This window comes from Danio rerio, chromosome 17, assembly GCF_052040795.2.
Source record: "Danio rerio strain M-AB ecotype USA chromosome 17, GRCz13ab, whole genome shotgun sequence".
Lineage (NCBI taxonomy): Eukaryota > Metazoa > Chordata > Actinopteri > Cypriniformes > Danionidae > Danio > Danio rerio.
The window spans coordinates 18,789,376-18,803,167 of record NC_141037.1 but is presented as its reverse complement, the minus strand read 5'-3'; the positions used below and the strand labels follow the sequence as shown (position 1 = coordinate 18,803,167).

The window sequence follows — 13,792 nt, the reverse complement described above, 5'->3', positions numbered from 1 at the left end:
TGTAAGAAAGTAATCATACCCAACAGACCAATGAACCAAGTGGTATCGTAATTTATAATGAGAAATTCGTAACATAAAAAACAGCAGTGTCTGATTCTGTTCATCTAAATTATTGTCTAATTGGTCTTCTTTAATGAAACCTCGATTCCCACACTAACAATATTCCATGTGTTTTGCATATCAGCAGAAACGATAACTATGTTTGTGTGTGTGTGTTCGTGTGAAACAGCAGCTACAGATGAAGCTGCAATCTGACTTATAAAGCATTTTTAAAATGATAATGTACACCTGTATTTTTTTTTCATGTATGCCTTTTCTTATCCTATTGTGCACATAAATAAATAGCTATTATAATTATTTTAATTTCCTTCTCCAAGCAATACAAATGATCTACAGCTCTGAAAATATTTCTAATGTCTTATATATATATATAGTTTGCCAGCGGCCTTCTGGATAAAAATCAGTTGCTCATTTTAGTCTGAAACAACTCTTGAGTAGTGTGCCCTTCAAGGCTGCGCGAATGCAGTGAAAAATGAATGAAAAACTCATATTTCATCAGACTTCAGCACTATAAAGCAAAAAGCTGAGACTTTTTGACATTTCAACATCTTATTCTGAGTGTTTTGTCAACTTTAAGTGAAGCCGGTCACATTGCATGTCCTACTAAAGCGGCGTACTAGCTTGCACTTTTCCACACTGTCTCAGCTAGACTCCATGTATCAGACTACCCTTGTATTCCTACCCCGCAAAAAGACTTTGGAAGGTAAATAATCTGTCATAACAACTGCCAAATGCTTGCAGGCAAGTCCCCTTTTCATTTTTAATGAATAACAAAGAGACCTGGCTGGCCCTGCGGGGTAATGAGAATTGCCTGGGTTTACACCCGCAGATTTGTGCTTCTAATGCACACTATTAGCTCTGTCAAAACGTTTGACAGCGAAGCACAAGCCGCCATGTCAGGAATAAATCCCCGGCTCCCTGCATCAGACTCTCGCCCTGTAAAACAAGCATGATTATACAGCGGCAGTGGCACAGCGGAGTCACAGGCAGTTCAGAGAGTGTGGCTGCTTCACAAGGCAGACACTGAGCTGAAAAATGGCTCTGTTCATGTGGTGGTAACGCAGGGATTTTTTTGTATCATTTGTTGACATTTGTTTGATAAAAAGAGCAGAGAGGAACTAGGCTCAGAGTGCTGCCAGTGTGGTGGCAAAAGCCAGGCCTTTGTGTCAGGTGGAGGGAAGCTATCAATGAAAACACATATCACTAAATCTCCCCCATTATATGGAGAAAGTTTTTTTTAATTAGTGCGACGAGTCAGTAACGAGATGCACAAGATAAGCTGTGATGTTCAGGAAAAGGAAGCCGTCGTGTGGAAGGGCAAGGTCATCTGAAGCATCAAGAAAAAGCCTGCTGCTTTGAGCTTTATGTGCAGATTATAGCTAATTCTTAGCATCTGGCATTATCCGTCACGAGGAGACTTTTTGCTGGGGTTCATTTTCTCTATACGATCGTCAGGAAGTACAGATAGTGATTCTTACCAGGACACTAATTGGTGATTGTGGTGTGGCTGAAAATACTGCTTGGTCATAGGGCAATGCTTTGCCATTGGTTTATCAAGCATTACTAGGGCTCTTTTCTTTCAAATAAGTATAGATATTAATTGTAATGTTTCAAACTCCCAACAGAACCACATTAAAGTTGCTCATCGCATTTTTAAGAGCTTAACATTAAAAAGCTTATCTCCCCAGAAACTGGATAGCAACACTCTGCAATGCACAAAACATTTTGGTAAATGCATAGAAAGTTCATTCATTCATTCATTCATTCATTCATTCATTCATTCATTCATTCATTCATTCATTCATTCATTCATTCATTCGTGTGTGTGTTTGTGTGTGTGTGTGTGCGCGCGTGCATGCATGCATGCAAACATGCGCGTGTGTGTCTGTGTTTGTTTGTTTGTTTGTTTGTTTGTTTACCAAATTAACCTATTCAATTCAGTTAAGTTAATTAGTAGAGCCAGGCAGAATCTGCAGATTTTTGTGGAATGATTTTGGGTGTATTGTAAAAATAATAATAATAATATATATATATATATATATATATATATATATATATATATATATATATATATATATATATATATATATATTTATTTATTATTATTATTATTTTCTTATATATAGATCATAATATATCAGATATATATATATATATATATATATATATATATATATATATATATATATATATATATATATGTGTGTGTGTGTGTGTGTGTGTGTGTTAAATAAAAAGTTATACATTTTTAACTTGTTTTCAGTGTTTACAATGCAAATCCTATTAGATCTATTTATTTGGTAATAGCAAGTCTCTCATATATTATATATATATCAGCAATATATCTACTAAAAGACAGAAATTATTACTTTACGAACTGTGTTGTAAGTAAATCATATAAAAATTTTCATAAAGTATTAGTCAGTAATATTACTGAAATTATTGTAAGAACGGGAATAAATATAAATTTACACCTTTACACACAACTAAATTAATCGTCTAAATTAATAAATTAATAATATTTCTGCACTTTCAGATTCTGTGTGGGCCTAGTTATTAGTTACTATAAATTTATTAGCTACTAAAACCTTTAACTTATTGACTAGTTACTAATCGCTTTTAACAGTTAAAGGTATTATATATAAACGTAGTAAACCTGCAACTACTATACAAAAGGCCAGCATTCACTACTGTTTTAGCAGATGTATAATGACCAAATATAATTATCTTTGTCTTCAATAGAGCAGTGAAATTATATTGGCAGAAAAAACAAGCTATTCAAACGAAATGGCCTGGGAATCCAGACCTGAACATTATAGAGGGAAAAGGGAATCACCTGCACAGAGGAAGCAAATAAATACCAAAATTCCCGAAGCTGAAAACGAAGTTGGGGAAGTGCCATATGAGACATGTATCCATACTATTGGGGAAGTTCCTTAATATGTGACATAATATGCCTCACTTGTACATGGGTTTAGGTATTAATTGTTACCTTTTAAACTTGCATAGCATTCCCAGTAACACCACATTTAAGTTGCACATCACATCTTAAAGAGCTTATTAAAAAGCTTTTGTCCCTAGAAATCACACAGCAACAGTCTAAAAATCCCTTAAAACATTAAATTGGATAATAACACTGCAATGCTTACAACAAAAATGTTGGAACTGCATATCAACTATTTATTTATTTATTTATTTATTTATTCATTCATTCATTCATTCATTCATTCATTCATTCATTCATTCATTCATTCATTCATTCATTCATTCATTCATGTATGTATGTATGTATGTATGTATGTATGTATGTATGTATGTATGTATGTATGTATGTATGTATGTATGTATGTATGTATGTATGTATGTATGTATGTATGTATGTATGTATGTATGTATGTATGTATGTATGTATGTATGTATGTATGTATGTATGTAGGTAGGTAGGTAGGTAGGTAGGTAGGTAGGTAGGTAGGTAGGTAGGTAGGTAGGTAGGTAGGTAGGTAGGTAGGTAGGTAGGTAGGTAGGTAGGTATGTATGTAGGTATGTAGGTATGTATGTAGGTATGTAGGTATGTATGTAGGTATGTAGGTATGTATGTAGGTATGTAGGTATGTATGTAGGTATGTAGGTAGGTAGGTAGGTAGGTAGGTAGGTATGTATGTATTCATTCATTCAATTATTCATTCATTCATTTGTTTGTTTTTATTTTAAATTATTCATATTTATTTGTTTATTTATTTATTATTTTATTAATTCATTTATTTATTTATTTATTCATTACTTTATAATAGAATACAGTAGTATAGCAGCTCCATTAAAACACCCTAATAAACTACTGTACAAAAGGCCAGCATTTGAAGTTGTTTCACACATGTATGAAGAACAAATATAATTAACTCTCAGTCTTTACCTGATCAGTGAATTATTGGGAGGAAAAAACAAGATGATCAAACGCTGAAAGTCATAAAATGGCCTCCACAGAGTTCATACCTAAACATTATAGGGGCAGAATGGAATCACCCACACAGATGATCTAAATAGATTACAGAGAAGTATGTATTTAAATACAATAATACCCAAATCTGAAGTTGGGGAAGTGTCATAAAATATCCACATTATTGGGGAAGTGACGTAATGTACCTCCATATAATGAAAACTTTTTTAATTTTACGTATCACAAATAAAAAATGTAATTTGAATAAAACATATATGCTCTCTTTAAACTGAAATCATGGTGAAATATCCTGTGGAGCCCACTTTGCAGAGCACTTATGGTCAAATCAGAGCAAACCTATGAAAAGAGAAACGTGAAATGTGCAGAGTTTGGGGCTTAGGACCAAGATTAAAAAAAACGCTTGTGGTCCATGGTGTTTTAGGATTTATTTTAGCACTTTTATAAAAGTAATTCACCTAGAACTAATAAAGTAAAAAAAGAATTAGCCCACTTTCTTCCTTTAAAAGTTTTCTGAAAATACATGACAATTGCTAAGGATAAGTTTGGTTTTCTTCTAGATCCCGAAGATTCACTGGGATCTTTCCACCAAACGTATTCTAACCATGGACTTTGCAGAGGGCGGTCAGGTCAACGACCGGGAGTACATGAGAAGACACGGCATCAATGTCAATGAGGTAAGATATACATCCTTATCTCTGCATAACTGTAAAACACAGCCTCGGTTCCTCCAACAAACGACACGTGTCACAATTCCACCACTCAAGATCGCTTAATCAGTAATTTCACTTTGCCGATGTTAATTTGAGCATGGAAAAGTGCTTGCGAATGCTAATGAAGCAGTCACGTTTCCTGCGATGTTTGATGCCGTGGGTTCTGGAAGCTTTGAAGACGTTTCTCGTTGCCCTGTTCCGTGAGACTCTGACACCGCTGAAATGGAGCCTGCTTGGTTTGATGAATTATGCCTCTCAAATTTCATTTCATTTTTCTAGCCCTTAGCAGATGAGCACTAAATTAAATCAGGCTCTTTTTCATATTTATATCACAGACTGTTTTTCTGTCGCGGCTGCAATTTATTCTACTCCGCCACTTTTGTCAGCACAAGGGCTCGCCGCGAGATCGAGCGCCTTTTTAATTTTGCACTTTGGTTAAGGTGACTCCCGTCTCAGGGTGAATGCGTTTACACACAATAGCTTCAGTTAGAATGGAGGCCCTACAGAGTGAGCTAATCTGTAGTTATGTGGGGCCAGGGGACAGCAGAGAGACCAATAAATGTAGACTCTCATGAGGTCCGGAGAATAACAGAGGAACGGATGCTAATGGACTATTGATCGATGAGTCTGCGTCTCTTCACATGGGGATATTTTACGTCAAGATTGCCACTGCATTATCACTTTCTTGTTATTTATTGATGGTGGAATAGAGTAGAGTTATTACTTTTTGTCAGCTAGCTGGGAATTGTTTTTTAAAAATTAATGCACAAAAAAAAGATAAGTAACGTTCACACACTTTGCATATGTATGTGTGTGTGTGTGTGTGTGTGTGTGTGTGTGTGTGTGTGTGTGTGTGTGTGTGTATATATTTATATATAGAGGGAGGGAGGGGTTGTTTTCACATGACTTAATTGATGATATGCCAAATTCAGATGGAGGGCAGGAAGTGATTCTTTTACATAGGAATTGCTATCAGAACATCAAAATGTTTAAGTTTTGTGTTGTTTATAATTGTTTAAATTGGCCAAAATAACAAATGCTTTACAGACTTCCAAATGTTTTTGCTAACAAATGATGAAAAGTTCCAGAAAGAACTTCCAGAAGAAGAGGCAGCAAGTGAGAAATATTTATTTAAACCTGTTAGCCAGCACTCACTTTTGGGGAGTTATACCTACCTAACTTTAAATAGTAGCAGTTTTTGTCTCCAGGAAGCTACAAAACAAATTATCAGGCATCATTGAAAAGAAGATACGGTGGGCTTTATTGTGGTAAAAGGGGATGTTTCATGCTCAAAAATATAAAAAAGTTATATAATATTAGGTCATCAGAAAAAGTTGTTTTGTGTTTAATATTTGTTTTCCTATATACTAACACAGGAAAACATTATTGTTATATCCAAGAAAATGACTTGAAAGCCAAATGTTTCATGAGTTTATGTTTCAAGTTTGATAACATGAGATTTCTGTCAAAAGTTTATTAATACTCTATCAGTGTCCTTTTCCTCACCGTCAGAGGCACTTTTAATGACCTTCCCAAACTAAAACAGTAACAGTTCATGTATCTTTGGAAAAAAAGGCAATTTGGGCTTTATTATCCAACATGTAGAGTTTATAATGCTAAAAAAAAAAAAAAAAAAGTTATGCATGTTTAATTCATTCATGTGAACAAACTTTTTTTTAACGCGATAATTTTTTGACATCACCAATAAATATTTAATACAAGCCTAGCTATGTGTATAAATATGTTAATGTGCTATATACAAATCAGATACAAACACCTCTACACTTATACAAAATCCAGGAGAATATAAATAATTTACCCTGCCATGTAATTGCTGCAATGAAATCTCCATCTTGTTTTGCAATAATCCATGCCGTTACTGTCATTTCGGCTGAATAAACAACCGTAACCTAAACATCGAGATGCGCAGCAGCGGTAAATGTTTGTTGTTTGTGAGTTCATCAACAGAACAAAAAAGAAATGCAACCCTTGCAACAAAACTACTCTGTTATTATTGGAGAGCACTTTTCCCCCTTAAGAAAATAATGAAATAATAATGTACAAACCATCGTTGTAAAATTACTTGCCTAATTACCCTAACCTGCCTAGCTAACCTAATTAACCTAGTTAAGCTTTTAAATGTCACTTTAAGCTGTATAGAAGTGTCTTGAAAAATATCTAGTAAAATATTATTTACTGTCATCATAGCAAAGATAAAATAAATCAGTTATTTGAAATGACATATATTATTAATGCAATTAACTAATAATAATTATTTTATAATATAAATACAGTTATATTAAATAGGGAAACTATTCAATAAAATTTTAATAGAGAAAAGTTTGTGAGAAAATATTTTTTAAAACATACAATTCAGTTAAAATTTGTAAATTGTGTATATGTTTTTTGCAACATGTCATTTTAAATTAAATCATTCATTTGAATTATTTTTTCTATTCCCAAACATGTTTGTCGATGAATAAAATGGTTTTGTTTGAATGTACCAAATTGTCCATATTCACTGTGAGAAATGGACAAAACTTTATTTTTTAAAAAGTTTATTTTTGCATACTTATCTATGCACGTCTATCTATGCATGTCTAACGTCTAGTCTCTAGCAAGTTCTAGTCTCCAGCAAGTTCTAGTCTCCTCATAACAGTTTCTATAAGCAATGATGCTCCATCCCACTCACCCAAGTATCAGGTTTTGTTCCATTCAATATTTTTGTTATTTCACAAGCAGCTTCCTTCATCATTTCTCCAGATTTCATGCATCGCTCTTCCATGCAAGAGAGCAAGATATGAAAAGCGCCAGCGAGAGCGATGATGAGTTGGTTAAAAAAGCGGAGCGAGGAAAAGACGGCGTCCACTGAAAGCTGTGTGAACGCGCCAGCTTTTGTTAAATGACTAAATGGGATCATTTTAGCACCTGCTTTGTTTGTGTCACTCTGTCATTATATTTCCTCCGACCTGTTTTGTCTGCCTGAATTAATATGCACATTTGCTGCCAGTTTGTTTTGCAAAGCTCGCCGAGGCTTTAAACGGCAACCTTTCCTTATCGTTGTACACCCAGGCATCAGTGAGCCTGACAGACGGGTAAACACGGCCTGAAACCGCTCTCATAAGCCACCGAGCCGTGCTTAAAGGGCACCGCACACCTTTGAAAGACGGAGGAGGGAACGGTCGGCACATCAAGCATTTATCACACTCCCCTCTCGCACGTACACACGAGTGCACATAACATTTATTTCCCTTTACGCAGTGTCACACACAACCACCGCTTGGATTTCTCCTGCCAAGACATGGTTCTTTTTCTTTGCAGATAGCCGACTGGGTTTTGGGCGGCACTGATTAACCGATTGGTACAGTGTGGCAAAGAAAATGGCGTACAAATTTTATGCAGAGCTTGAAAACGCAATCAAAGGGCTCGGTTCATCAGACTCATTTGGAGTGGAGCAATTTAGCGAGCGCTTCCGCTTATATTTCCCCTCTCCCGTTTTAATGTGCCGCCGGCGTGTTTAAGAGGGTTTTAGAGGTACGGGGGAATGAAAGTGATCGTGGTATTAGCAAGCGTGCCACGTGGTCTCTCAATGGGGCTTTGCTAAAGAGACGCTCTCCATTGGAACAGGTTGAAAAGGCAGTACAGCCCGCTTGCTTAAAAAGACACTTTATTTTGAAATTGCAGAGCAGTGGGGGGTTAGCAGAGCCGGTGGGAAACAGAGCTGGAGGCTGCAGGAGGAAATGAGTCTGCTCTCTGGAAGGGCATCCGAGCAGCAGGACCTGAAGACTATGGAGAGCGTATTTTCAGAGCCTTAAACCGCACCCACAGTCATAGTTCTGCGTAAAAAAAAAACCCAGTGCTTTATATTCAGAGAAATGGAGCATAAATGCATGAAATCTATCTATCTATCTGTATGTCTGTTTGTCTGTCTGTCAGTCTACAGCATCTTATGTTATTCATACATCTACAGTGCTTCCGGAAAGCATTCATAGTGCTTATTCCAAAATGGAATAAATTAATTTATTTCCTCAAAACTCTTCACACAATACCCCATAATGAAAATGTGAAAAAAAGATTTGTTTAAATTGTTGCAAATTTATAAAAAATAAAAACCCTGAAAAATCACATGTATAAGTATTCACAGCCTTTGCTCAATACTTTGTTGATGCACCTTTGGCAGCAATTACAGCCTCGAGTCTTTTTGAATATGATGCCACAAGCTTGGCACACCTGTCTTTGGAAATTTTTGTCCATTCCTCTTTGCAGTACCTCTCAAGCTCTATCAGGTTGGATGGGAAGCAACAGTGTACAGCCATTTTTAGATCTACCAGAGATGTTCAATAGAATTTAGGTCTGGGCTCTGGCTTGGCCACTCAATGACATTCACCGAGTTGTTGTGAAGCCACTCCGTTGATATTTTGGTGGTGTGCTTTGGGTCTTTGTCCTGCTGAAAGATGAAGCATCACCCCAGACTAAGGTCAAGCAGGTTTTTTATTCAGGAAGTCTCTTTACTTTGCTGCATTCATCTTTCTCTCCATCCTGACCAGTCTACCCCTTCCTGCTGCTGAAAAACATCCCCACATCATGATGCTGCCACCACCATGCTTCACTGTAAGGATGGTATTATTCTGGTGATGAGCGGTGCCTGGTTTTCTCCAAGCGAAACACCTAACATTCACTCCAAAGAGTTCAATTTTAATCTCATGAAACCAGAGAATTTTGTTTTGTATGGTCTGAGAGTCCTTCAGATGCCTTTTGGCAAATTCCAGGCAGGGAGTGATTTCCGTCTGACCACTCTACCATACAGGCATGATTGGTGGATTGCTGCACAGATGGTTGTCCTTCTATAAGATTATCCAGAGAAGAACGCTGGAGCTCAGACAGAGTGACCCTCGGGTTATTGATCACCTCCTTGACTAAGGCCCTTCTCCCCTGATCACTCAGCTTAGATGGCCGGCCTGCTCTAGGAAGAGTCCTGGTGGTTCCAAACATCTTCCACTTACGGATGATGGAGGCCACTGTGCTTATTGGAACTTTCAGAGCAGCAGATATTTCTTCTGTAACTTTCCCAGCCTTTTGCCTCAAGACAATCCTGTCTTGGAGGTCTACAGACGATTCCTTTGTCTTCATGCTTGGTTTGTGCTTTGACATGCACTGTCAACCCTGGGACCTTATATAGACAGGTGTATGTCTGTTCAAGTAATCATGTCCAATCAACTGAATTTACCACAGGTGAATAAGCTGCTGTAACATATCAAGAATGATCAGTGGAAACAGAATATACCTGAGCTCAATTAAGAGCTTCACGGCAAAGGCTGTGAATACTTCTGTACATGTGATTTTACAGGTTTTTTATTTTTAATAAATTTGCAACAGTTTAAAAAAATCTTTTTTTTTTAACATTGACATTATGGTGTATTGTGTGTAGAATGTTGAGGAAATAAATTAATTTAAACTAATTTGGAATAAGGCTGTAACATAAAAAAATGTGGAAAAAGTGAAGTGCTATGAATACTTTCTGGAAGCACTGTATATAGACAGAAAGACCACCCAGTTACTGCACAGCATGTTTCTGCAAGTTGAATTATTATAAATGCTATAGGCTTCCATTTCCTGCCATTTTCCACTATATGTCACTAAATCCATTGGATTCATCAACTGGACACATGCTAATTTTATAAGCACTATTAAATTTCAGTTTGTTGGTTGGAAATCTTGGCAAATAGGGGAAGACCCTTTGGGAAATTAGTTGTGTGAAATTCCAATCAGTGTTAGATTTCATACTGTCATTGGATTTTGTGGCTCCCAAAGCATATGCTAACAAATGTTAAAATGAGAAACTGTGGGGCTGAGCAGAGACATGTGGTGTATAGAGTACAACGAAATGTACAGTTTTTGTAGTGATGAACTGGACATTATATTTTTGACTATGTAAGATCTCATATTAATGTAATGTCATCAGAGTTTGATAATATAGTGGGCTTTAAAGGGATAGTTCACCTAAAAAGCCATTGTCTTTTATAATTTATTGTCCCTTTACTGGTTCCAAACCTGTTTAAGTTTTGTTCTTTACAGGATATTTAAAAAAAATGCTAAAAACCTGTAACTACTGACTTCTAAACAAATACTATGGAAGTCAATGGATACAGGTTTCCAGCTTTCTTAGAAATATCTTTGTGTTTAACAGAAGAAAGAACTTAGACAGGTTTGGAACAAGTAAAGTGTCAGTAATTAATGACAGAATCTTTAGTTTTTTTGGGAACTATCCCTTTAACTGGCCAGTGTCCTAGCTAAACCCAATAAATAATGTCCTAAACAATTGAAAGAAATCATCTAAGTTTGCTTGCCCATTCAATGGTAAGTACATTAAACAATAGTATGATGTCATTGTTAGCTGTCATAATGTGTTGTCATTTGGTATGATATCATCATGGAAGACTATTTTAAAATGGGTGAAAATGGCATATGGCTGTAAGTAATTGCATCCCGCGTGATGAATTAGTTTTGTGACTTGCATAAAAGAGGGTCAAGATCAGTCAGCTCTCCTCCCCGGACACCTTTATTTATCCTCAATCTGTCAATCACTGCCCTATTTCTTCCTCTTTTGCTCTGTTGATTTTGTAGGTAGATGTCACTGGTTCTTAATATTACACATTTTCATAAATGCAACAGATTTTAAGTACTTGGCAGCTGCTCTGCAAAAATAAGTTTTTTTCTTATTTTTAGTCCAAATATCTAAAAACAATCATAAATCAATAAACATTTTTTTAGACAAGCAAAATATATTGTCTTGTTTTCAGAAATAATATATCAAAATTAAGTGAGTTTTTCTTAAAACAAGCTAAATAATCTTGTTTTTGCTGTAAATGCAAATATTTCAACATTTTTTCTGTAAACCAGACAGCATTTTTAGCTTGTCTAAAAAATGCACTTTGATTTGTGAATTTTTAGTTATTTAGACAAGAAATGAGTAAAGTAAGAAAGACATTGGGTTCTATTTTGACAATCCATGCTCAAAGTGCAAAGCGCAGGGCGCAGACGCATTAAGGGCGTGTCAGAATCCACTTTTGCTATTTTAAGAATGGAAAAATCCATTTTGCACTGTGACGCATGGTCTAAAAGGATTGAGCTTATTTTCCTTAATGAGTTATGGGTGTGTTTTGAGAATAAACCAATCAGAGTCTCATCTCCCATTCCCTTTGTGTCGCGTCATAGCGCATTTGCTATTTACATGGTGGACTTTGTAAGTTTAAAAACTGAACACTTCACCAGAGAGAAAACAGTTAAGCAGAGAATCTACAGCGTGAGAATGAGAGATGACAATGAGCCTCCTCATTTTTTACTTTTGTTTTCACTCTCATGGATAGGGAAACGTGTTGTACACACAGACATCCATTAGCCTATACATAATTAATTTAGCTTGTTAAGCGCAAAGATTTGCTTCAAAACTATTTTCTTTAATTTATTTTATTTAATTCAGTTCTAATTTCCAGCAAATGAATAATTGAGCAATAATAATGATTTATTTCCAAATACACATGCTATGCCCTATATGGTCTAAAACCTCACAGGTGGACAAATCTAAGCTTGTTTTTAATAAAACAAATATAAATATGCATATTATAAATAATACTAATGATAATAATAACCTTATACAAACGCAAATCGTCACGAATAAACTGAAAAAGCCCCCCGAGATGAAGAAGGCATAAAAGTATGGTTTTTATATTTATGTAGGCTTGAAAAAATATATATATTTTTTATATTTTAATGCTTTAATTCTGTTTCATTTGTAAAGATATTTGCGTATTGCTTTACATCCTGTGTGTATTAAGCAATGTGTAAGCAAGGTGCTTTGATCTGATCTATTGAACCCTCTATTTAAGTTCCTCAAAATAGCAACGCATCAGCAATGCGCCTCAACACACCTCCTTTTTTTTAGACGAGAACGCATGGGCACACATATGAGCGCAAATGTATTTGCTATTTAAACGTCATGGCGCAAAACGTCAAAACGACTCTTGCGCCGAGCTGAAACAAGCAAACAACAATTGCGATGCGTCTTGTGACGGTAGGGCCCATTGTTTTTCAGTGTGAAACTACACTACCTGACAAAAGTCTTGTCGTCTATCCAAGTTTTAGGAGCAACAAATAAAAACTTGACTTCTAGTTAAACATTTGGTATCAAAAGTGGCTTATTTGAAAGGCAAAGGCCTCTAGAATATGCTTATTTTACCTAAATAAAATGTGCCTTGATTTTAAATTAATTAATTAGGACAGTAAGGTCTGACTTTCCTTAGACAAAAGTCTTGTCACTTAACAGAAATAATGTACAGTATAGAGTATAAAGTCATGGTGCGGTGGAAAAAGAATTCTAATTGTGTATGACTCCCATGAGCTTGGAGGACTGCATCTATACGTCTATGCCAGGGGTGTCCAAACTCGTTCCTGGAGGGCCTGTGTCCTGCTGAGTTTCGCTCCAACTTGAACACACCTGCCAGGAAGTTTCTAGTGTATCTAGCAAGAGCTTGATTAGATGATTCAGGTGTGTTTGATTAGTGTTGGAGCTAAACTCTCCAGGACTCCGGCCCTCCAGGACCGAGTGTGGACACCCCTGATCTATGCAAAGACTCGAATAACTATGTTATTTATATAACTCAAATAACTATAACTATATATATAACTATAACTATAAATCAATAAAATCATCTGGAATGGCAAAGAACGTATTCTTGCAGGACTTCTAGAGTTCATCAAGATTTTTTAGATTCATCTTCAATACCTCCTACATCTTACCTCAGACATGCTCAATAAAGTTCATGTCTGGTGACTGGGCTGGCCAATCCTGGAACTCCTTGAACTCCTTTGCTTTTAGGAACTTTGTGGAGGCTGAAGATTGAAATTAGCGCTATCCTGCTGAAGAATTTGCCCTCTCCTCTGGTTTGTAATGTAATGGCCAGCACAAATTTCTTGGTACCTCAGGCTGTTGATGTCCCCCCCACCCCCACCCCCCCATAATGAAGGTATCTCCAAACTATGATTTTTCCTTCACCAAACTTGACTGATT

General features: G+C 36.1%; 1 protein-coding gene across 8 annotated transcripts in view; it reads left to right on the top strand.

The window, feature by feature from the left end:
- adck1 (aarF domain containing kinase 1) overlaps window positions 1–13,792 on the top strand; it is a 267,137-nt gene that overhangs the window by 167,892 nt on the left and 85,453 nt on the right. For all 8 annotated transcript variants that reach the window (XR_015512397.2, NM_001123049.1, XM_087288384.2 and 5 more), the window contains 1 exon segment: window positions 4,573–4,689. Coding sequence is in view for 7 of the 8 variants with exons in the window: in NM_001123049.1 (NP_001116521.1) it covers window positions 4,573–4,689 (117 nt within the window). In the remaining variant the exon portion in view is untranslated.